General features: G+C 41.2%; 1 protein-coding gene across 12 annotated transcripts in view; it reads right to left on the bottom strand.

Moving 5' to 3' along the window:
- Positions 1 to 26076, bottom strand: part of DOCK3 (dedicator of cytokinesis 3) — a 185444-nt gene that overhangs the window by 57535 nt on the left and 101833 nt on the right. For all 12 annotated transcript variants that reach the window (XM_039559294.1, XM_039559293.1, XM_039559298.1 and 9 more), the window contains exons 13-22: positions 23584 to 23672; positions 21357 to 21482; positions 12000 to 12124; positions 7779 to 7941; positions 7176 to 7282; positions 6311 to 6482; positions 5719 to 5816; positions 3979 to 4062; positions 3535 to 3635; positions 2145 to 2226 (exon numbers count right to left, since the gene is read on the bottom strand). In XM_039559294.1, the coding sequence (XP_039415228.1) occupies positions 2145 to 2226; positions 3535 to 3635; positions 3979 to 4062; positions 5719 to 5816; positions 6311 to 6482; positions 7176 to 7282; positions 7779 to 7941; positions 12000 to 12124; positions 21357 to 21482; positions 23584 to 23672 (1147 nt within the window). The remainder of the gene's footprint in view (positions 1 to 2144; positions 2227 to 3534; positions 3636 to 3978; positions 4063 to 5718; positions 5817 to 6310; positions 6483 to 7175; positions 7283 to 7778; positions 7942 to 11999; positions 12125 to 21356; positions 21483 to 23583; positions 23673 to 26076) is intronic.

The following is a 26076-nucleotide window of genomic DNA, read 5'->3' on the forward strand; positions in this document are numbered from 1 at the left end:
GAGGTCCCCTGGGAGGCACAGGCAGCTGTTCCTGGATGCAGCTTTTGTGGAGCTTGGTATAGGGCACAATAAAGGAGCACGATGCTGTGTTCTAGGTAGAGATGTCCTTTCAGCTACAGCTCCTCCAAGTTGCATAGGAGATTTTGAGAATTAAAAGCAGTCTTGAGGGAGATAAGAAATTTTAGAAATCCTCTAGGACTCTGTTTGCTAATTCCAGGGTTGGAAATCAGAATCCTGTGAGACAGCTGCATGTCCATCATGAATGTACATGAGCAGCCAGGAGCCATAAGAGTGCAGAGTATTCCAGCAGCAGCTTTAGGGCACTACACTGAACAGCTAATTCAGGGAAAAAGAGATACAGAGCTATCCTGTTTTCTCAGTCAGAGAACTTCTAATGCAAGGAGTGTGGTGAACACATCAAAGACCACAGAAATCCCCAACAGTAGAATCTTGTACTACTAATGACACATTAGCATTGATAATGGCTTTGGTACAAACTTGCTCCAAATGCCTGAAATAAAATCTGGAAACAAAGAAGGAAATCAATCACTGCTGTAATGGGAGAAGATAAAGACCTGAATTTGGGCCTGCAAGAGATACCTGCAAAGGCAACTTGTCTGAATAAGATGTGACAGCAGTGTGGGTGGCAGAGGATGCGCTGTCAGGTCTGCACAAACTCTGGTGGCAATTTTAATTCCTGTGCTTGGAAAGGCTTGGGCTGTCAGGTCTGCAAACTGACCTCCCTCCCAGAGGGAACAGCCATGTTCCAGGCCAGCACTTGAGAGCCCCAGTAAGCAAAGAGCTGCCTTGGAGCCAGAGACAGAACGTACCATATTCACAAATTGCCTTCACTAACCCCAGCTGCTGAAAGACATTCCAGCATTCCTGTTGTTGCTATTCCCAAACAGGACTGCTATGAGGTTCAGCAAATGCAGATCACATAGGGACAATATCCTACATCTCTATTTGCTGCACTGCATAAAGCACTAATGAGCAGTTTGAGAGGCAAGAAAACCTCCTCGAAGTCATTCCACCTAGAGATCTTCCTCTCATCTCATAACTTTAATAGCTTTCTTTGCAATTAAAAAAAAAAAAAAAAGGAAGGATAAGGATAGAAAAAAAAAATGAGTAAGTTGCTAATTTCTTGAAAAGGCATCTTTGCCCTATTTTTACCATTCCACATGAATCTGTCATTGAAAATTACAAAAAAGATGTTTCTAAGCATGTAAATATCTACAAAGACAAAGCAAGCACTGGTGTAATACCCTTGTATGATCTGAATCCTAGCAGGAGCTCTGGAAAGTGAGAGGATGGCATTGGCAGTGTCCTTCACCTGGGAGAGGCTTCACCTCTTTGTACTGACAAGTGACAAAACCCAAGTGCTGATCACTGCCAGTGCTTCCAGTTCTCCAAGTGCCCAGACTCAGGTGTTGGGACAGCAGCCCCCTTGGAGGCAGAAGGTGCAGGTGGGCATTCACTCAAAGAAAAACATCTTCCTGCAAATGCTGGCATCTTGTATTCATGCACTTGACACACTGACTTCCTGGTGTACCATTACAATGGTGAATTTATTTTCTGATTTCTTTGTAATAGCACCAAAACATTCCTGGTGTTTCTCACAGCTGTGCCTCCCTGGGACCTCGTGCTCCCATTACAGAACCGTAGGTCAGCTCCTGTGATACTTCAGAGGATTTCCATCCAGTTAAACACTCATTTATCTGCTGCTTAAAATACTCCAGAACTTCAACCCATGGCACAATGGAGCTGTGTCACAGCCAGAAATGAAGAGCAAAACTTTGATCCACAGCACCTGTGCCTGATACATTCAAAACTACTGCTGCTTGGAGGGCAAGGTGTAGCCTACATCAATGGAGTATTTATGCACTGGCCATAGATGTAAGTCCCACTTAAGTTCTCCACAGGGTTGCAAATGGGCTTAAGGGGACATAATTCTTTCAATTTTTTCTGCACAAGAGTGAACCTCCCCCTAAAAATAAAATTGTAGCTATATGTATATATATAAAAAATCTGGTTAAACAATTACAAGAAGGTAGTGCCACACTACCCTTGATTCCATTTACAGCTTCCCCAGCCCTTCTGTGGTCCCAGAGGAACAGACACCAGTGCTTCCACTGGATACCTACTCTCATTGCCTCCTGGATGTGGTCCTGGCGCACGAGCTCGGCCGAGCGGTCCATGTACCACTTCAGACACCGGATCAGCTCCCTGAGGGAACAGACAGTGAAAAGGAATCTTCAGCACCAGTTCTGACAGTCATCAAACATTTTGATTTTAGGGAGAGATCTCTAAACCAGTCTCATTTCACTTTATTTCAGTGGTCAGTTACAGCTGTCCTTAATACTGAATTTACATAGTATTTACATTCATTTAAGTTTCAAAACCAGCAAATAATTTCTTCTCTGTAATTGACTTGGACCATGAGGAACACTAAGAGAACATAAAAAAGATGTTATTAGAGAGATAGCTTTGATAAAGGCATGGTTCTAAGACCAAAATATACTTTTGTTTTAATAAGAAATCCCAGCTCTCATCTCAGTAAGCAGCTTTTAGAAACTGAGATCACAAAGAAAATACTTGCATCTGTTTTTGCTAAGTACATGATACCATCTGGACTAACTTACAAAGGTGTATTAAACCCGTGTTTTGTTTCAGACAGCAGACTACCAAAAAACATTTGTTTTGTCTGAAAGAGGTGCTAATTAACAAAAAGCAGAACACTTTTTTACCCTCTGAACACAACTATGCCTTCTAGTGTTGGATATTATCTATGGGTTTTTACCTGCCATTGGTAGAGTATTTTTTGTATTTTAATTACACAAAAATGTGAATTGCTTAAAAGAATAAAAAGAAATTATTAGCTATTTTTAATAGTTTACTGTGGCCAAAGATAGAAAATATACTCAAAGATAGAATATGCTCAAATATACAAAAGCAATGGTCTAAAAGAAAGAAAAAATGACACCCCCTGAAGGGTAACTGCTACTGCTTTCAAAAAGTCTGTTGCATTCTTTAATGCAAGACTCTTTTGAGGAGTAGAAAATAAAGCAGAATCTTCAAAGTGACAGCAAAATTTAAATTTCTGATCTACTGAAATTAAATTGTAACCAAATAGAACATCTTATATGAATACCTGTCTGCTTTGGAAAAGGCAATTACAACTAGTTCTCTAAGCTTTCACACAAGTCATGTATCCCAACATCCTTAAGACAAGGAATGCATATGCTCTTGGTAGCTCATTAGTACAGATTGATAATAAGCTGTTGCTGAGTGTCTCTTCAGCTAAAAAAAAAAAAAAGATTTTCCAGTCCAGAAGTGCAAGAGAAATGCCCAATGTGGCCACGCTCAGCCACTGGTGACATTCGGCAGCTTTTCCCTACAGCTGTGCTGGAAAACTCCCGTGTGAGTAGCTCTACTTTTGGGGACTCTTGCTACCAGGAAGGTTGTGATCCTGATGGTGCCACCATTCCCAAGCTTGGTGATGCCACCTCTCAAGGGGAGGGACACAAGACCTACTTGTAAGCCAGAGCTCCTGCAAAGTGCTTCTGGATGTAGGTGTCCATCACGGGGCGGAAGTGGAAGTACTTGCTGTCACGGAGCAGGTTGATGATGAACACCTGGGGACATGGGAAAGGGAACCCAATCTCAAGGAATTGCACATTGCTGCCAAGTGTGTACAAACAAGTTACCCAAGGTAAGAAGCATTCAAATACATGAGCTGCTTTAAACAGTCACAGTTGTGTTACCAGGTATTACTGTTTGCTTCTCCAGCATGAGAGCAAATGCTGCTGCCCTGGATGTGCTGAGGTCAGCCTGCCCTCCTCACCCAAGATCATTACAGAAAACATGGCTGGATCCAGCTGAGTATTTCATATTTGATGGAAGCACAATACTAGCAACACGATCATAAGAAACTTAAAACTCACTGAGTGTGAGATAAATAACAATCCAGCAGCTTACCAGAGACTGAAAGACCAACAGACCATACTTCTCTGTGTTGTCATCCAAAACTACAAACAACGTGTCCAGAATATCTTGTAGGAACTAAAATGACATGAACAAAGAATTTCAACTTAAATTGTATTCAAATGGTTATTTCTCCCCTGCTTTAATTAGTTCATACATGTTAATATCTTTGTGAAACACTTGCCAAGGACAAATCACTTCAGGTTCACCCATATGATGTGACAGATTTTAATTTGTTTTTACTAAGAAAAATGTTTCTCTTCGCAAGGAATATTTTCAAACAAAAATGACAGAAAAACAAAAAAAAAGAAATATATACTATATGCCTGATTTGTAATTTTGACTGAGTGTTCCTCTCACTTTAAGCTGACTGGAAGTGCTGCTGGACACCAGTGGCAGAACAACTCGCTCTCACTCTCAAATCACTGGAGTCTCAGGTACTATGCCACATCAAATCTGAGGCTGGGCAGTACATTAAATTATGTTTAATATTGAAACTTTTGTTATATGACAGAAAGTAAAGCTTTTCTAACAAGCATTAATTGGGGCAAGTTACATGTTGCCAATTGCTTCTTTCACCCTTAACTCCACAGCTTGTAGAGCACTGACAGTTCAGTGATTTTCCTTCTGAAAGCACAGTCTCCAAAGGGATGAGTGTGAGGGAGAATGCTGGAGATCGTTAACTGCACATTCTCTCATGATTTTTTAATCTCTTCTACTTAAATTTCTGATGTGGACAATAAGAAATAAATTACAACAATTTATGAAGTCCCTGAAATGATAAAACATCTTTCTTTTCTGAATTATTACATTCTGTTCTTCGTATACCAGTGCCAAACAACAGCTGATTTATGGGGAGAATCAGTTACTTCCCCCCGTGAAATAATTCAATCCATAGCTTTTTTTTTCTCTCTATAAAAAACAGATACTTGTACTGGCCTACAAACAAAGTGTACAAAACATGACATTCTTGAAGAATTCCTATATAAGTATTTTTGTGCTCCCCTGTTACTGAGTTATCACAAAGAGTAACGTTCCAGGTATGGCAACACTCAAATGATTTACAGTGAAGTGGCTTTAGTGATAAACTACTTATTAAGTGATGGGATTTGTCTTCAGTTTCTTCTCCTTGGTTGATTGTGTTAGAAATCAGCTTTTGCTTCCAGATTTATAGAAATAAATCCTAGGGAGAGTTCCCAGCACACCTAAGGTTATCAGAGGCATATCTGGAATGCACTTTTTTTTGCTGAGACCACAAGTATTCAAATGCAGTTGGAAGTTCCTGGGATCTAAGGAAGGTCAGGCCACACAGAGATTGTCATGTAGAGCAACAGTGGTTACAAAACCTGGTGAAATGATGAGCTGGCAGATAGAAAACTGGTGCACTGCTGGCTGGATGCACCAGAGAGCCCCTGCCAGTGGCTGTGTCTGCACCAGCAGCTGTGTGGGACTGCAGACTGGAACTACTGGTGCTGAGGACCCAGCACATGTGGCTGAGGGAATTTGACTAAGGATTAGCTCTGCTTTGATCCCACAGACTGACTGTGCACTAATTTCTCAAGTGTATCTTCCCATCCAGTTTCACATCATAATAAAATCCCAATGCACACAGGGTGGAAGTTCACAGTGTGAATCAAAAGGGACAGTAAGAGGGAGCATTCAGAAATGCCCTGCAGGCCTGAACTCACTGTCTGTCACAGATACATGAATACCTACTGTTATTTCATGTAGTACCTTAACAATCTCCTCGCCACTGACATGTCTCAGTCTTCCCAGAATATCCATCACTCGATCTGGGTAAGCCTTCCATTTGAGCAGGGCAAGCAGATCCACTGCAGAGAGAGGGAGGAAGAGCTAGAACCACACACAGAGGGAAGAATGGCAACCCCAGACCCACCAGAGATTCATCATGTTGCACTCCACCTCTTGTTGCAGTCCACGCTTCTTGGGAAATTATATATATATATATATATATATATGTATATATATATATATATATACACACACACACATATTTATATATAAATATCATGGAAAACAAGAAGGACAATATGGAGTGAGTCAATCCTGCTAATGGAGAAAGGAATGGAGGAATGGTAAAGTGCTTTAAAAAGCACTGTGTGACTTGACACTGCACTGTGGACAATCCACTCCTGTCTGCTTGTGCTTTAGGGACGTTGCTGGTAAAAAATCTTATTTACTTAGCAACTCTGTAAAAGCCAAACAAAACAAACTTTAGATTGTGCAGAAGTGCTAACAGTGAATTTTTTTCCTCTCTTTCCTAATTCCTGCTTCCTTGGGCAGTTCTGAGGGATCAGCAACTCACCATTCTGGGTCAGTTTGGTAGAAGAGAGCTGTGTGGAGACTGAGAAGGTCTCTTTGGTGCTGCGCTGGAAGATGAGGCTGGAGGGGATGTTGGGGCAGCCGTTGTAATCCTCCTTGCAGCAGGGCAGCCCCAGGTACAGCGCGTGGTTGTTGAATGTGCTGTTCTCATCACACTGCAGGGACAGCACAAGGGACACAGTTGTACCTTGCCCATCTCATCACATGCCCACAGCCTGTCAGCAGTTGCCCAGCAGTGCTTGTGTTGGGATTTTTGTGGGTGCACACCAACGCTTCTAAGGAAAAGCTGTGCTTTGGGGCCTGGACATGCCCAGAGCAGACCCAGCTCTACAGAGTGGTCTCCAGCCACTGCCTCCTTAGAACTCACTAGTTCTCCCAGCTGTAAACTAAGTGCTGCTGCCTGAAAATTGTACTGAACAAATAAACCCAGGTGAATCAGCAGGAAGGAAAAACCCCAAAGCCCAAATCTCTTGCTGCAGGGCTGCCAAGCTGTGGCCCTGCAGCATGAGGCATTTGAGTCCAGCACAATGTCATCTTACAAAGGCACAGAGCAGTGCCTTAGGCTGGCAGAAGTGCTGAATGCTCAGGAACACCAGCATGTTTGAAGTCAAAATGGATGGTATTAACAGCAGATAAATCATCGTCAGCTGGATGGAAAAGGTGAACTGCACCTAGAATAGAAGGGCTCTATCCAAACCATGTGATTTTGAATGTATAAAATTTTGAAACTACTATTAATCTGTTCTCACACACTTCTAATAAGGGGGGAAAAGGATAATGTAATGACCATTACTCATTTAAGTAATTGCGTAGAGATGAGCAGTGAAAAGTCTGCAGAGAACTGGTACCTTATAAACATAAAGCTCATGGATATCATCCGACAAGGTCGTGCCATCATCTCTCATCAGTGGGGTGAATGCAAAACCAAAGAGCTTCTTTTCTCCCTTGTCTTTTGCTGCAGCAAGAGATAGAAAGAAGGAATTGTCTTTGTATGTACCCTGTCTGTCAATATATACAAGATTACTCACCAACTTCTCCACATGCCTAAAAGAAAACAAGCAGCTTACAGAACAAACAACTTTTCTAATTCTAATTTCTTTTTTCTAATTCTGTGTAAAGGACTGACAAGCTTCAAATCAAACAGAGACATGCCAAACAGCAAAATCTAAACTGTTTATCCTCCAAAGAAAACATTCTACAGAAAAACTCAACAAAAGAACAGCAGGGACAAACATCTACAAAGTGCTTTGCCCTGCACTGATCGTTCACCATGTTTTTAGTGCCCTGTGTGATAAATTCAGCAAAAGGCTGCTTAGCAATGCCCCTTCACTGTATTTCAGGCTGGTCTCTCATTCCTGCTTTCCACCCAGTGACAGCCTCATCCAGATTTAAACTGGCAGTAGAAGGAGCTGGGGCCTTTTGGAATTGCCCTGGGCAGGGGGGGCACTCACTGGAGCAGTGGCGGAACTCGAAGCGCAGGTGGGAGCCCCGGAACCTGTCGATGGGGATGGGCAGCTTGATGATCTCCCCCCAGCGAGGGCTGTTGTTGTGGTACAGCACAAAGGAGTGGTAGGCGCTCCTGCTCGGCTCCCCGGAGCCCAGGCTGATGCAGTCCTGCCACAAAAGAAAACAATCCAGCATTAAAGGCATCACATCACCACCCATGAGTCATTTTATTACCCAGTGATAACCTTTATATAATTCGTGGCTTTCTGTAGACATAAAAGAAGAGTCAGAAGCAGGAATTCAGACACAATGAAATGTGGAATTCTTTAGGAGATCTTCAGACTGTGTTTTGGGTCAAAGGGTGAACTAGGAGACCTGTGATACCAGGTGAATCCCAGTATCTTAAGTTATTATTTAAGCTAAGTTTTCCATCAAGCACTGAGTCGACACAATAAGCACCTAAGTCCAAATATATAAAATTGAGTCCAAAAAACAGGACACAGTAGAACCATCACTTGTAATATTAGCCTTCTCTGAAAAGATCCTTTAACCAGATTTCTGCTCCAGTATCTCAGTTGAGAAATGGTAACTGATCTTTCCAAGCTCTTTACAAATGTTCATCTTTCAAAACTACAACCACCCAGCCTCACCAAGTATCCCAAAAAATTCTGATCAAGTTACTTCCTCAGTGGTAAGCAAAGAATTTGTATATAATACTCATCACCTAAAAACATAATTGGATCTAAGTTTCTGCCTTCAGATATAACAAACTCAGATCTTGTCCAATATATGTATTCACAAAAGACAGATGAAGAAAAATATGAACTGGTATTGTTTACAAAATAAAAAAATCCTTAGAATACAAGTGAAGGAAAATAGGATAAATATTGAAGTCCTGAAATAAGGACAGTAAAAGCTCCTTTGTGATGAAGACATGCAGCAGGAAGCACGTTTTTTATATATCAGCACTAACCCAGCCTCTAGACCCAGCACTTAGAAAGAGATCCAGAAGATACAACATCTCATAAAACCAAGCAGAAAAAAAGACAGCTTGGAGATTCTTCACTTTTAGCATCTCCAAGGATAATGAATCCAGGAAGAACCAGAAGCTAAGCAGACCCAGACCACAATGTATAATATAAATTCTGATGTAGAAACCCTCCAGGGAACAGTATGATGAGAAGCACTGGTCATTTCCCCGAGGCATCTCTAAATTCTAGCCCTAGAAAATACTAGAATATTGATTTTTTAAATCTGTAATCATCTGATTACCCAGTCAAGAATATCCCATTAACCAGTCACAGTTAGTTCAACCTCTGTCAATAATTTGCTGCCTTTGAGAAAGTAAAGAATTTGTGAAGGAGCCCAAAAGGGAAGAAAAGCTCTCTGGAATTCTAGGATTCAGTGCAAGGACAGCCTACCAGGACAGAGACTCACTGCAAAGGCTCTGATCCAAACTGAGTGACTGAAGGCTGAACTCATACAACTCAGTCCTCTCAAATAATCCTCAGCAACCACATGGGATGAGCCACAACCCCACATTTTTTAATACAGCAACAAGAATTAAGTGTTGCAGATAACAACAGGTTCGTAGAGAGCAGTGCCAGTATTGCAACCCAGAACACCTCTAAGAGCCCAGTTCTATTTTGTTGCAAGGGTAACTGGTTGGGCTTCAACACAGCAATTCCAAAACCTCATTCTGCACTAGGCTCTTAGGAAAAAACAAAACAGTATTTCTATTTCCTCTGCAAGGTACAGTAAAAATTCAAATTTTAATGTGAGCTTTTTTTGTCCCCTCAAGAAGCCACCTGGCAAATGGCCAATCTTTGAATGCAGTTTCACAGTATGAACTTCAAATAAATGAATAGTCTCTCTTTCTGGTTGTTAACTTAGTTCCCATGCAGTTATACTACCCTCTATAGTCTGAGGAGGGCAGACTGGTAAATCTTTAATTCTGAATTGTGATCTGCAAAATACAAACATCAAACTAATCTCCAGACACCTGGTGACCCTGAGACCCAAATATGCAGGGGAATTAGAGGGCAGAGGCAGGGAAGGGAAGCTAAACTAGAAAAACTACCAGGAAATATCCATTGTTAAAGGTGTGCCTTGCAATTCATGGGTTATTGCTGCTACTGGAACAGAAAGAAGAAAGAAGTGAGAAATGTGTCAAGGGATTTTTTTTTTTTAATTGTTCAGACTATATTGAAAGATACTAACAATTGAGTAAGACCATTTTGAAAATGAAATTCTCATTTTCATTTTGAACAGCACTACATTCTGGAGGTAATTTCACTTCTTTCAATAGGACTATTTCTGGATCAAGATCCACTCAGCAGCAATGAGGAGCTGAGAAAATTCTCATTAATGCTGTGCATGGTTCTGCTAAAGGCTTCACAAAGGCACAATTTAGATTTGGATTGTGCTGCTGGTTGGGAAAAGTTTAGGGATTTTACTCTAATACCAGATGAAAACTCTGGCCATTTCCCCTTGTCTTGTGTAACTCTGCACCCACTGTCTCTGTTGGCAGCTCTGCTGCAGAAAGGCCATGGGGCAGGAATAGTGGAGGGGTATTCCACCCAGGAACAGCAGTGCTCCAGGGTCTATAGCTGAACTCTCAGTGTTCTGCCCACATTCACAGGCATCATGAAACACCAGGAACCAAAGATCTCCTTGACACAAACCAAGTGTCTTTGCTGCTTTGGCTGCAACCATACAGAGGAGCAATACCATAAAAGCTGGGATAGAGTGTTTCTTTTAAGTATGTGGCTTAAATTTAAAAACACCACAAAGATCCTTTATGAATAAAGTCTCTCCTTTATGGCAAATCCTAGAATGGTTTGGGTTGGAAAGGACTTTAAAGTTCATCTTATTCCAACCCCCTGCCAGGGGCAGGGGCACCTTCCACCAGACCAGGTCACTCAGAGTTCCATCCAACCTGACCTTGAGCACTTCCACGGATGGGGCAGACACAACTTCTCAGGACAATCTGTTCACCTGATTTTTCTTTCTAATTGGACTGACCCTTTACAGTGTTTGTGCCATGCCCATCCCACTCTTCGTGTAAAGCCCTAGTGTACTTTACAATAGTAGTAACAGGCAAAGACAAGAAAAACCAACCTCATCTCTGTGAATGACCATTCCAACCAAGATCACTGAACTTAAGACTGATAATGTCTAGAAATTATCTGGCTTTTGTATGTAATCATTGGGCCCCGTTATGGTATAACTGGCCACCATTATGTACGTTAGCATTTGAAGATGCTGATACTGCAGTTTGAGGGACCTCTCTTGGTTCTCAGCAGACTCTGTGAAACCAGCTGATGATTAAAAATTTGCCACTCCGTTTGAAAAGCTTAGGCAGTTGAACAGAAAAAGACTCTGATCTTCCTGCAGCAGCTCTGAGCATAAATGAGTTCCTTACAAGAAATACACTTTACTTTTAATGAAACCACAAGCAGTTGTACTAATAAAAGTTCTCCTTTCAATTAAAACCAGAAGATTGTGGCAATGTGTTTGATACACAAACACTTTTAGGTGTTTAGACTCTCCCCAGTAATGGTTACAAAGCCCATTTTATTGCAGTGGAGGTAAAAGAAAAGGTAGGGGGGAGCTATTTCTGATAAGTGCTCATGCTGAAATACTTCCTGTTTACTTCTCTATATTCACAACCTCCCACCCACCTCCTTCTCTTCAATAAAACTGAAAGAACAAAGGAGGTAAAACAGGAAACATAAACAATCCCCATCCCCAGCTGGAATGGAGCCAACCCAGGGTGAAATTTTATTCAAAGTTATTTTCCAGAACTACATTCAGTACTGTAACGCAACAACTCAGATTCAGAAGTCCCCCTTGGAATTGCATTTCATCATGTTGTATGACACACATTATTTAATTTTTGATATGCCATATACTCCTCAGTTCTGATTACAGTTACTCTAAATTCTTTTACTTTAGCCACTGACATCACATTTGGAAATCACACAGGCTCTTCAGTTTATGAGTATTTCTCCAAGTCTTCTATCCACATATAAGGGAAGTGCTCCAAATCCTTACAAATTTATAACTGACCATAATACAGAGCTTACAGACTTCACAATAAAAAAAAAAAAAAAGAGAGAGAGAGAGCCAGTTTGATTTTAGCTCTTCCCTTGCATCAGACTCTGGAACAAGAGGATGTGTCCCTGGAGGCAGCACCTGGGGCTCTCAGGGAAAGGAGCACTTACCTTCAGGATTTCTCCATCGGCATAGAGCACATACATGGTCACCTCGATGTTCTTCTGCACACTTTTGCCACCCCTTTCGAAGTCCCCCTTCTCCAGGGTCAGGTACAGGTCATTCCGGATGTCACCTGCGGGGACAGAGCGGAGCCACAGCCTTAAACTCCACAGGGACACCGGGGCCGTCCCAGTTCCATTCTGCAAATCATTTTCTGTGTTCTGCAAGACGATGGCTGATGCCCAAATCATTCCAAGCAGCAAGTTAATTGTTAATAAGGATGAACAGTTTAATATCAGTGCATCAAATCAGACCATTGTTAGTAATGCCTTTAATAATGTGAACTCAGGATCAATACTGGCTTTAATTGTGTAAGTGGGGAAGGGAAAAACCCTCTTACTCCTATACTTTGCCTTGCTAGCTGAGCTGGAAGTGTCAGGCTAAGCCTGACAAAACATCCTTAGCTTCAGACTTCCTATTTCCAATATATTTTAAGAAAAATAAGTATTTTTGTGACGATCAGTATAACATTATGTTCAGTTAGCCCTTCAAGGATTTTCTGTATTTTCATAATTTCCTTTTATCATAACAATAAAATATAAGCAGCCTTTTTGGGAAACTGGTCACAATTCAGTTCAGCTGGATTAAGAAGGAATTATAAATGTAGTTTTTGCTAGATTTCTGGCTGGCCTCTGGTAACCATATGCATGGCTATATGAAAGCAGGCAGTGTGGACACTTGCCAGCTTCTCACTACGTCATTTTCAGGAGCTTTCAGACCAAATGACTATATTCAGAAACAGAAATGCTTGTGTCTCAGCATCTTGTTATCCTGAATTTCACAGACTGTAGCTCACTTGGTTTGGTTTTATTTTAGAATCTGATTTGGGAAACTGCTTTCAAAACTAAAGTGGTCAATTCTAATGCCTACACCAAAAGGACAGCAGGTAACACCTATTTTTCTGTAAGATTTAGTTACTATCACCATTTTATGATGGTTCACACTTAACACTTTTTTTAATCTACTTGCCAGAAAGGCAAACGTACTAAAGGGCAATATATAAAAATACCCCAAAAATTAAAATAAAAATTTAAACCCTTTCAAGGCAAGTATTTTGTTAATCAGCCTCAAGACACTAAATAACGAAGTAATGGAATGGTTATCCAGCAAAGCAGAGACTCCTTCAATGTCTGACTTCTTCCACTTGGAGAAGCTGATGCAGTTAAATCTGTGTATTAATCAGAAGCACAATGAAATAAGGCAGCATTTGCTTTCAGGCATTGAGGGACATCCTTTTGTGCCCCTCAAAGCAGCACTTCACATTCTTCCTCAAGTCTATAACCCCACAGAACTTGTTCCTTAATCAACTGTAGGGACAAACAATAGAAGCTTTCAGTCCTGCCTTTACTTTCAGTTTTATTTCTGGAGATAAGTACAACGCTTTCAGCATGGAAAATCCAGCTCTGTGGCTGCCAGTCATGTGAATGGGAATCTGTGTGCAGAATGTGCTGCTTTTGCCATGAGCCTCCCTCTCCTGCAGGTTCAGTGCTGGGAACGCCTCCCAGCCAGAGGCTGAGCTGCCAGGGGTCATTAAAGAGAAAAGATGACAGCAAGAGCCTGGTGAAAGACCCCGGATATTCGATCTGGTTTTGCTCATCAAAGCACAGCCATCAAATGCAACAATCCACGGGCCACAATAAGAGAAAATTATCTTGGGGTTCCAAACCAAGCTGAGTTACCTCTATCCTGATTATAGGGACAGCAAGGAAATAAAAAACTCATCGCAAAATATGGTTTAAGTTAGGCCTTTTGTTTTGAAAATCCTCCTGCTTAACAGACTCCATCCCTTTTTCTCAGTGGTTTGCACCATTAGGAAAAAAGTTTCAATTTGTATGCTGTAGATCTTAACAGAAATTAATAGTATTCACTATAATTAGCATTTTGGAGCTCCCTGTTTATGACCTCTTTTCTGGAAGGCAGCCTGGCTACACAAAGTCTAATGTCAGATAGCAAATCATTTTCCAGCCTAAATTAAAGGCAGCATTTGATTATATATAGCATCTTATCTTCTATTAAGCTTAACAGGAGGGATATTACTCCACTAATTAAAAAAAAATGCCTTTGGGGTGGGGCGTAGAAGGATCTTAAAACCAGTGGATTTGCACAAAAATTAAGGGAAAAGATGGGAAAAAGTATTACAGTGAAGTATAACAGTGCATCTTCTCTTGTAAAAACAGTCTGTGGGATCTTAAAAAAATAGAAAAAGTCACTACATACAGTAAAAATAGGAAGTAAATCTGACAAAGACAAAAAGCATCTAACCATCAGGTATGGTGATTATTTTGGTGACAATCACCTTCCTAAAATGAGCAATCTCCTTTTCCCAACATATCACTTGACCTGAGGCCTCATAAGCCTTTTTTTTTTCCTCCATTTGCTTGTGGTTTTGAGGGATTTGAGCTCTGATACCCCAGTGGGCTGCAGAGAACCCAGTGCAAATGCTTGAGCACAGAGCAGTTTATTGCAATCTCTGCTCTGAGTGTGCAGGGCCAGAGGAACACTCAGCCCCAGGCAGGGGCAGCTGGCAGTGGCTCCACCACAGGAGCATCAGCAGGACCAGGAGTGGCCTGGTCAGCTCCAGCCTGCACTGACAGTGACGTGCCAAGGCAGGAATCTGGGCACACAAGGCTTTGCCCACATTGATTCCATCAGAAAGAGAGAAAAAATGAACTTGTTTAAGGCATCAGACCGTTCATGCAAATGACTGCACAAACAGCCCTGTGCTTGTGACAGCAAATCCTGCATTTTGGGGCAAAACCAGGCTGGTACCTCAGCTTGGACCACAGAGGCCTCAGGCCTTCCCAAACAGCAGCACAGAGCAAAAAACTGGGCCAAAAAACATGGCCTCCCATCAGAACAGGAATAAAAAGTGCTACAAGGCCAGTGGGCCATGGGTATTTATAGAGCAAAGCCTGCTGATGTCACTTTAAGCTGAGGTCTCTGTGCTGGATGGCTGTCAGGGATGAACTGAACACTCCACAAGAGGTTACAGAATGGTATTTGTTTCAAAGCCCATCTCTCTACAATCGTTTTCCAGTTAAAAACAAAAGTAAACTTCTTTATAGCATTATCCATGCACTTTTTATATACATGGTTACTGACATTAATTCTGTATCAAATGCCTTGAAAGACAGTATTTTCCACAATAATATAAAAGAAATCATTTTCTGATGTGTTATGGCGCTCTTCCTTTATCAACTCCCTTCACCTTTATTGGGGTTTTGTTTTGTTTGTCAGTTCTAACCTATTTACAAAGCCTAATGTCCAATGTACAGTTGTTTAAATTATAAATCAAGTATAGCTTGGGGAGGTTCACTTGTATTGAAAGGAAATCCTTTCTCATACCACCTGAAACTATTTTAATAGTAATGGGGGCAAAAAGGAGTGGTGGTGAAGGCTACATGAGCCAAATATTGATTTTGCATTTGCAGTATAAAGGAATGTACTGGAAGACTTCCAAATAGTTATTTATATTTTCCAGACTTAACAACCTGAAGCAGCCCAACAGCCACTCCTTGTCTGGTCTGCAGCAGAAGAAATGGGAGTTTATCCTGACAGGGTGTGTAGAATTTCCACTGGAAGACTGACCAGTTACTTGTACTGCAAAGTAGTAACAATTTACAGGAACTCTCTGCATGCAATCAAACACTTTTTATTCAGGGATCCTAAATATTTTGGACTCCGAGGACAGGAACAGTCCCTGTTTTGTGCAGGAGAATACTGTATCAAAAAAGGGGACATAATTCACAGAAGTTTCTACAGGAGAAAGACACAAATTTCTGATAACTCAATTCTAACAACTTTTTTTTCCTGAGCTGTCAATGTTTTGGGACTCTGTGGACATGTAATATATCCCTGTTGTAAGCTGGAGCAAAGTGGCAGCTCCCAGCAGTCTGCACATGTAGGTGCAGTTTCAACTAACTTAGTAAAATAGCTCTTTATCCAGAGAATATTGGAGTTTTTAAGATGAAAGTTTAGTCTTACAATTTAGGCAGCCAAGGGAAAAAAAAAATCTAAATATTAGTGTCTATGCTTAACAAATTGCTGAGCTGGTCCTATTCACTTAGGGCCCCACACTGTGATGCACTGTCTGCTGGACTCTCTAACACCCCTGGGTTTGGCATCTCTTCAAAAATAGTGGCATTTCACAGAAGAGTGAATGGGCAAGAAAGATAATCAGAGCATCTTCACAATGGCTTCTGAAGAAAACCCAAACCCGTGCATTTATGTCCCATCTATCAATGAACAACCAGAGCCAATCAGCACCACCCCCTGACCTGAGCCAAGTTACAGCAGCTCAAACTGAGAACTTGGGCCAGCACAGAAAGGCTTTGAAGCAAAGTATAAAATGTAGAGGATTTCTATTCACGTGCAGTGTTATCACAGGTTCTGGCTGTACTCGTCCAAGCTCTTTGCAGGGGAACTGCTCTGTTTCCTGGCTGAGACTCACATTATCCCAGACATTCCCTCTCTGGATGGCTCTTCCCTGGAAGCTGCTGCTTTGGAGGGGGGCCCAGTGATGAGACCCTGATCTCAAACAGCAAAACTCCACCCTCACCTGGAGCTGCAGCTGCCTCCCCGTGCAAACACACAGCTCCCTGGGAAGGGCAGGGACTTCAGCACAGCTGAGGCTGAGAGAAGCAGCTTTGTGCTCATCACATCGCTCTTCCAAACCAAGGGGACATGAACAAACTGGCCTTGGCTCAGGGGGAAGGGTCTCCAGCACCCCTGTCCTGCTTCCTGGCTGCCCCTCGGGACTTGTTCCCAATCGAATCCTCCCACTGTGTCATTGTCCCTGGCTTTAACAGTGACATCCCCTCTGACAGCCCTGTGAAGCCCCTCTATATTCCCACTGCATTCCTGGCACTGTGCCCCACTCTGGGGATCACATTCCACCCATTTCAGCAGCTCACTTCTCTGTCCCCTCACCAGCCAGGCAGCAGGCTTTTTTTAAGGCCTAATTCTTGAAATAGTTACAGTGAGCAACTATTAACATCACTGTGAGCAATATTACAGCAGCAAGGGGAAACAAAGCTTTTATCTGCTGCCTGTATGGCAAATTAAATTAGCTTTTTTTTTTTCTCTAAAGAGAACATTATGCAAGTTTAACTCCGTGTGCTTCTCCAGCTTTCACTGAGGAGAACACAATTATTTCAAAGAAAAGGGACAAGCAATACTTATTATGTTATTTGCTACCCATTGTTTGGCTTCTATGTATAGAAAAGAATTTATACAATGCCCTTTTTAAATGCAGTGATTTCCCTGGAATAGTTGCCTTTCGGTAGTAGGAAGTTGTTTTTTAATGCTTTTTCTCTCCTCTAACTTTCCATTTCCACAAGTTTATTTATGACAATAATACTTTTATTCTCCCTGTAGACACTTTTCGGTGATAATTATGACATAATTATGTCTTTTGGTCTCGTTAACACTCTTGCCATGAACATTCTGAGAATGGCTGATGGATTTTACCACGTTCTTTCCTTAATGTATTTTTGCCATGACTTTGTGCTCACTGACTGAACAGATGCTGAGATGTTTCTCTCCTGTTTCTCACTGATTGACCTGTCACAGTTACTAAATTTGCCTGAAACCCTGTGGTATGAAGATAAACAAAGTCTCCACCTCCCTGTTACCAAAGTTTCCCTGTGATGTTATGATTCACTGTCTTTACCAATCCCAACATTCCATGGAAGATATGAAAATGGGAAAAAAGCAAGCAAAAAGCAGACATTACACAGAAAAGCAGAAACTTACACCCAACAATCTTCATCTCTGCATCAGAAACAAAGGGGAGAGAATAAAGGGAAAGGAACAGGAGAGAAGCCAGGAAATTAAGACAAGGAGAGAGAAAAAAGAGAAAGAAACATCACTCACAAGTCGGAGATGAAGCATGCACTTTTCATCAGAGGATCAAAGGAAAAGACAGAATACTTATCAGCACATGGGGAAGGGGAGGGATGTCCTTGGGGGACTGACAAACGCCAAGCCTATGCAACAGATTTCTGCCCAGCAAGTCCTGCACAAAGCCCAGCTGCAATCCCCAAGGAGCAGCACAGGCCTCACTGCTCCCAGCTCTGGGAAAGGTAAAATTGGCAGGATCAGATGCATGGCCTTAAACTCAGGAGCAATTTAGAAAAGGAATAAAAGAAAAAAAAACAAACCAGCAAACCACAAATGAACAAAACTCCACTATAACTTCTTTAGGAGGCTGGTTTGACTGAATCCCTTCTGATTTTGCCAAAAAAAGATAACTGAAGTCTTTATGATGCTCTTGTCAGGATCACAACACAGTAGGAAACAAAGAACATTTTATCTTCACAAAAGGCAGGAAGCATTGTTTTGTAGAATATTAAGTTTGTTCTCCATAACCATGCAAGGTACAAGCCCCTGAAGACCAGTTTCACTTTGTTTCTTAATGATGACCAGCTACCACTGATGTTGCTCATATCTGAGGGACAGAGAAAGAGGGCTTGATACAGGGAGCTAATGCTACAGTTTAGAAAACAAAACGGGGTAGGAAAACTGTAATGAGACACAGCTACAGAATTTTAATAGTTAAGATGCATACATGTGAAAGGATTTCCTGTTTAAAAAAAAAAAACATTCAAACCTATGACCAAAAAAATTAAGTTGAAATGCTGGAGCTATTTACTTTTCAACAAACAGACTTCTTGGTTCAGCAGAATGATCACTGCTTATTTTAACAGTACCAGCTGATGTAGCCTTTATTAATTTATTCATAAAAACCATTTTTAAACCACACTGCCTTGAAAAATCTGTATCCACTTGCAAAATACAAGTCCTGAACTTCCTATGTGGTTTTCTGGAAGAAGAAACCCTGTGTTTAATGACAAACAGTTCTGAAGCAAAGCAAGGAAGAGGTAGTTTGACAAAGACTATTAAAGCAGCAGACATGGTTGAGAACTGCTAATGTGCATGACAGGCTTCAGTCTTTGGTTGGGGGTTTTTTGTTTCTTTTTTTTGTCATGTGTGTCCCCAGTGAATTATTTTTCAACTTTAGACAATACTCATAAAGCTAAGCAAGAATGTTTGATCCTGGCTGTAGCAACATAAGCACCAAGTCAATTGACAGATATTCCCTGTTCATGTAGCTGGGCTAATCCACCTGGAAAGGTCACACAACCCAAATGTTTTATCCTGGATGTCAGGCAAACTCCAACCCCAGTTGGATCTGTTGTTGTACACAACAACAGGCAAATATCTGCTATCACTTGAGTATGTCAAACATACTCTGATTTCCAAAAAAACCCTGATTAGTAATTAGAGTGAACACTGTTCGCTGCACCAGTGGAGTTCCACTACATTTCAATCTCCTCATCTTCCAGAGATTTCATTATTCTGGAGAATGCCCACGACAGTGAAAGCCTTTGTTTAGAGCCCCATTCATGACTATTCCTCTCTTCACAGCTCCTCTCTACTCTGGCAACGTCCTCATTTATAATTACAATGAAAGTTCCTTCACACTTCCTCAACTGCTTTTCTTTTCTTACCTGGTGTTTACAGACAGGTACAAACTGCCTTCCCTCACAATAGAAGCATTATTCTCATAATGCCTAAAGCTTTGTATCTAAACTCTCTATATGAAAACCTCTTGTAGCACACCTGGAATCAAGGAGAAGTTCTGTGCTCAGATCCTCTAGAGAGGCAGGAAGCATTTAACAGCAGAATGGTGATATTTTCACACATTTGTTTCTATCAATCAGCATTTTGAGCAGATATATATATGTGTGTGTGTGTGTGTATATGTATATGAGTCCAATTCCAAACAGTCTATCATCTTAAAACCCCAGTGTTTTCTCCAAGAACTGTGGTTCTCACAAAGAAAATCTGGAAATTTGAATTAGCTGTAACGAACAGAGAATTTTAAAAGCTTAGGGCAGGAGTACGTTTTGTATGAACACTGCTGATCTGTTTGCTCAAGCCCTAGCCCAAAGCCTTGCCCGAGCAGCAAATTCAGGAACACACTGTGCACTTTGCAGAGAGGGCCAGGGCCTGGAAAACAAAGTTCCTCAGGGGAACACTGAGGACACGAAGCTGTTCTTCAGCTTCAGTGGCCTGAAGCACCTGAGGCACAGCTCTATCCACAGAAATGGAGGATCAAGCAGTTCTTGCAGGAGAATTAATTCCCTTACACAGGTGTGTAAATGTGACACATCCAGCTGTGATCTCAATTACAGCAGATCACCTTGCAGCTGCTGTGTTTGTACATCAATCTGCAATAATTCATCTTTTCCCTCTTTGATTGCTTTGGGTTATGCCTGGAACTGCTATAAGGTCACTAAGAACCAACATTTGTAATTGGCTTTATAGCCCACATCCTCTGCTGCTCTGTTACCACCATTTTCAAGTTCATTAGTAAATAAACACATGTTGTTCAAAATCCTTTGACTTTAGTTTCTAGAAATGCTTCCCACCTACTCCCTATTTTATTGTCGTTTCTGAAGAGCTTCCATAACAAGGCTACAACAACTTCTGGTACTGATGTCTCACTGCAGCCTTTTGAGTAACAAAATCTGACGCTTTTCCCATTATGCTTTCACCAAATTTCCCATGTCTGTAAAGTCATCCTTGGGCTTGCTTATCATAGCAATGAAGTAATAGTTGAAATGCTACTAATTAGCAAACCCATTTCTCACCACACTGCAGAACTCAAGGCAGTGTAACATCAGGTTTTATGGGGTTGCATGACTGGCCACATTCTGGGTTCTTCTCTAAGTGAATTCTTGGCCGTGCTGGATCTGCCAAGCCAAGAAGCATCTCCAGCTGCTGCTCCAGAGGTGAGGAGCAGAGGAAGCACAGCAGTGCTGCAGCCGAGACATTGCACAGACCAGCTGCTCCATGAGGCCAGAGGGAAAATCTGACCAGATCTTCACCTTCTCTACTTCTCATTACAAAAGGATCACATGCACTCAGAAACATCAAGGTTGCAAAGTATAAGCTCTTTTCTTCCAGGATTTGGATTGCTGGGAAGAAGGAATTTCATGCATTTAAAAATCTCTATGCTGAGTGTACAAGAGGGATATTAACTGGCAGGGGTTGTGGAGACTATCAGAACAATCTTTCCAGATCCCCTTCTATCCATGTGATTTTAACACCTTCTATCACTAGAATGTCTGTTGCTGACCATGTTTTAGCATTTGCCTACCGAAATCTGGCATTCACTGATAAATAAGACAACCCTGTTACGAGTCTCACTCAAGTAAAGTCCCCATCCCAGCTGCACTTGAGTGGTAGAGTACAAGACAGAATGACCAGTATTTTCAGCTTGGAGCTGCTGTGTTTACCTGGCATTATAACATCAGGAAATCCCAACTTCCTGGTGACAGAAACGCCTCTGTTAAAGATCATGGGGTTCTCCCTTCGGATCTGCTCCATGTCACCACGAAGAAGCTGAAGAGATATTATAAGTCCTGGAAAAAAACCAAAGAAGTTCATTGTTTCTGCCCTAAAAATCAGATTCTGTGTGTACAAAGTGTGCAGGTAAACTAATGTATTGCTCCACAGTTAATTTAATACAATATATAAACACAGCTCTTTTCTCCCTTGGAGTACTTGAAAATTAAAATGGAAGAAACAAAACTGTTATAAGGGATCAGTTAAGAGCACAAAATTATATTACGATACAAGTCTTAACAATCAGAATATTTAATTTTGCAGACATGTCTCAGGCTACAGAAAGTACTTCCATTACTTCTGTTCCTCACATGCAGCAGGTTACAACACATGTATGAGCAATGCCACCTCTGTCTGAGGGACCATCAACCACAGAAAGCTCTGGAACATCTCTCAAGTGCCTTTAATCCTGCTTAATACCATGGAAAAACTTAAATCTCAAAGTGTATCTGTTCCACTCATTTCTTTAACTGCTTCATGGAAGGATGTTGATTTTAATGAAATTCCCAGGAGTTCCTCAAGATGTTTCAGGAGTGCCAACTGGCCAAACTGACTTCAGCAACCACCTCTGTTGTTCGGTGTATCATCTGAACAGCTGGACTAGGAATAATTACACACTTAATCTCAGTCCAGCTGTTTTCTCTAGTTGCTTTTAATTTACAACATAGGAGAGTGCATTGGTAAAATTACGAAGTCCAGCATTACCGTACCAAAAAATGGCAGCATTGAGCTCAGGCATTCAAGCCCAGTCTCACCTGTGGAGCACACACTACCAGCTCCAAGTATCCATGAGAATTACCTGCACAGAGCAATTTTCCACATTCTTTATCCCCTTCAGTGTCACTTGGTCAAGAGTTCCTTATGTCCTCTCTGTCCACTGCCCAGAACAGCACACACCAAACCAAACCCTGCCTTGGATGAACAGTTTTGCACGAGCCATCCAAAGTCCTACTCTTTCCTAAGCTCAATATCTGGGCTTTGTGACCAATATTTAGTCACCATTAGTTACCAGGGGAACGAAACCAGGAGTATCATGTACCTCCTACCCACTTCCTGCCTTCTCCCCTTGAAATAATTTTCAAGCCTGTTGTTTGGCTTCAGCCGAATTTGGCAAATAAGCGGATATCCAGATTACATGAGGATTGTATAAATTTAATGAATACTGGCAGTTGGGATGAAAAAATTGAGCAAAAAGCCTTAAAATGAAGAAAAAGGGAGGCAAACCAGCCAGCTGGACAGTCAGCATGTATATACTCAAAAGCTGCCAAAACATGGACTTGCAACTGCCCAGCTGAGTAGGCAGGAGAGCACTGCAGGGAAAACACAGGCTTTGAAACCATGGAAAAAATTCAAACTCTTTGAATACCATGTACAAGGGTGTCCGTGTGTCCAGAAGGTTTCACAGCACACAAGAGACACATGTTCATTAGGAATCAGTCTTGACTATTTTTGTCACTTACAGGAAAACTTGTTCATTTTATATCCTTGTCTGCTATTAAAAACAAACGAATGAAAATAAATTTTAAAAATTCCAGGGTCAAAGGACTGGAGCAGATTTGGAAGTTCAGACATGTTGCCCAAGTTTTCAAAGTTGTAAACAATTTAGGAAGATCTTTTAATGATGACTAGTGAATAACTTTAACAGGAGGAGCAGCATGGAATGAAACCAGCTTTATACACAGTAGAATTCCAAACCTGCAAAATGTTTCATTTTCTTATTGTTGTGCTTAATCTCTTCTATGGGAGTGTGCACTGCATATTCCACTACAGCATCTCAATATGCAAATAAGTGAAATTAAGACAAATTCAGTATTTGGACATCACCATGATTCAGACACTTGGTAATGAATGCAGAACTGGCTGTAATGAAGCTGAACTGTATCCTATCAGCTGCTTCATTTGGAGTAGGAGAGCAGTGATATCTCTGAATTAGCAACTACAGACATCATTACATGAGGTAAACAGATAAGACAGGATTTATTTTCCCTATTTATCTGTCATTAGCTACGAAACGAAAACCTCACATCTCAGTGAATTTCTCTGCTACAAATAATCAGCAGTTTCCTAAAGGAGATGTTCAGCTGTTGTTCTGACAAACAAGCACAAGGAAATATTTACCATAGTTGGAGCTGGGGGCTGTGTATTTGGTGCTGGACTTGCGGATGATATTTTCATGGATCTGGCACCATTCGTTTTCATTGTTACACCTAAAATAGAAGAACACTAATTCAAGTTAAATGCTTTCTCGTCTTGGAACACGAGAGTCAACTTTGCTGTAGAGATAATACGAAAGCTTGTACAGGGTTTGGATGAATGAGAGAAATCCCATGTAACTTATTTTTAAAGTGGAAGGGAACAAAATATTTCCTAATAGTTATGTCCTTTCAATGGACACTTTGGAGCTGGTGGTGACTCTTCTGTCACCAAAGCCATCTTTCCACTTTTCAGATTATGACAGAATGAAGAAAGCTCTGGACACTCTGTCTGAATTCTGTGCATGTAGAAAATGAGTGCTACATTTCTGTCCAGGATCCAAAGCACAACATGCAGGAATTGCAGTGCCACTGGGACAGGAGCCAAGGAAACCAGCTCCACGTTCTGAGTCCACAGGCTACTGTCCCATAGGATGGGAGAGACCTCAGACTGGGGAGAGAAAGGCAAACAACTGAAGTGACCCTCTTTATCCAGCTTTTACATGAAAGATGAGCCATATAATCTTCTCTCGTGAAAAAAACAGCACCTTTACTACAAACAGTGCTATTGGTTAAAAAAGAAAGGAAAAGCAGTGTGTTGATCAAGTCTAACTGCATTTTAAATTCAACTGTGCTTTATTTAAATCACAACAGCAAGATTCAATGATTCCCCATGAAGTCAGCAATTTTTAACTCAGCAGCAATTGTGAATCTCATTTCTCCTGAAAAGCAATTGAATTAAACAATTTAATTAAACCTCTGTCCTATTGACTCTTAAAGGTTAAAATAAAAAGCTAATACTCTAAGCTTTCAGCTCCTGGGAGTTTTAAGAAATAAGTCACTTTGTAAAACTTCTCCAAGGATATTACCATTTTTTCCCTTTTTTGCTTCCCCCCAAGAGCACAACATGCCAGCACAACCAGGGTTAGAAACACACCAGCTCCTGTGAAGACAGTGGGGATGTTTTGGTTTGCTGCCTTATGTAACTGAAGAACAGCATGGCAGAAGGAATTCAGGCTCTCTACAAGTAGTAGCTGGTAATTTCCTGCAGCTTCAGTATTGCAAAACCATGTGCTGCCAAGATTAATGAGGTAAGCCCCAAAGCCTGCGATGGCACAATTACTGACTCCCCCAAATGTTCTTAGAACAGCAAAAGGAACAGAGACAACTTGGACCAAATGAAATAGAAAACGTCTGTGTCCTTAAACATCTCACTTGCTCTACTGCCCACCTCCTGTAAGTACTATACCCCTTCTGGGAGGAGACACCAGTTACCCACACAGTCACACAAGGCAGATCAGCACACAAATGACCTTGCACAACTTCCCAGGATGGTAAATTGACTGTATTTGTGCTCTCCAAAACAATCCCTCAAAACCAAAACACAACAGAGCTAAGGCACTAATGGACAGTACAAACCCCCTGCCAGTAATTGTGGTGTTCTGTGCTGGTTTAGCTTACTCATCAAGAAAAAATAAAAATTATCTTCACATTGTCAACACATTAAAAGTAATTTATCCTACTCCAAATAAGATTCTCCTAAAAGTAGAGAGAGAACCTAAAGCAGAGATTCTATACCATCCTCCATCCTCACAGACACAAACAAATGTCTAAACTGTGGTGATTTTTAGTTGCTGTACAAGCCTCTGGAGTACAAGTTAAAATAGATTTCAGCCTCCAACAACTTATGCCTGCCAATTAACCTGGAACAAAGTTATCCCAAAATCAGCTGTAAAGGCAGCTTAAAGCCAGTTTTGTACCAAGTGCCAGTGGAAGCTGCACTTTGCATTTCCTGAGCACCAGGAAGGAGGATCTTCTCCCAACTTTGACAGGCTGGCCTGGAAACATTTGCTTGGAATGTGTCTTACTGTGCTCACATTTTACTTGTCCAAATACGTATATAAAGGAATCTATTTCTCCTTTAAATAACAATTTTCTCCTGAGCCATCCATCACCTTTGAGGCTGGCTGGTTGTGCAGCAAATGCACATTTGGAATGTTTTCCACCCCACAGCAGCCCCCGGAGTCAGCAGCTGGGGACAGCAATGGGATGTGAGCTCTTGTCCAGCTGGGCAAATAGCAACAATGGAATAGCAAAAGGGAAAGGCATTCAGGCATTAACAGGTAAGCATTTTAAGATTTAGGGCTGGAGAAAGAGGAAAAAAAGGATTGAAAGAAAACAGTACAAAAAAAAAGAAACAGAAAAAAGCAAATATGGAAGAGAAATGCATGAAGTTTTCAGGAGAATGGTAAGACGGACACAAAGAATAACATGTTTAATGAGCAAAAAATTTCACTAAAGATAAAATTAATACAAAATATTAAATCAAGTGATTTCAGAAAAAAGGGACTGAGAATTTAATTTCCATCTCACTTTTAAATTATTTTACATATATATTAAAAAGAATTATAAAAGCAAA

The sequence above is a fragment of the Corvus cornix genome, chromosome 12, assembly GCF_000738735.6.
Source record: "Corvus cornix cornix isolate S_Up_H32 chromosome 12, ASM73873v5, whole genome shotgun sequence".
Lineage (NCBI taxonomy): Eukaryota > Metazoa > Chordata > Aves > Passeriformes > Corvidae > Corvus > Corvus cornix.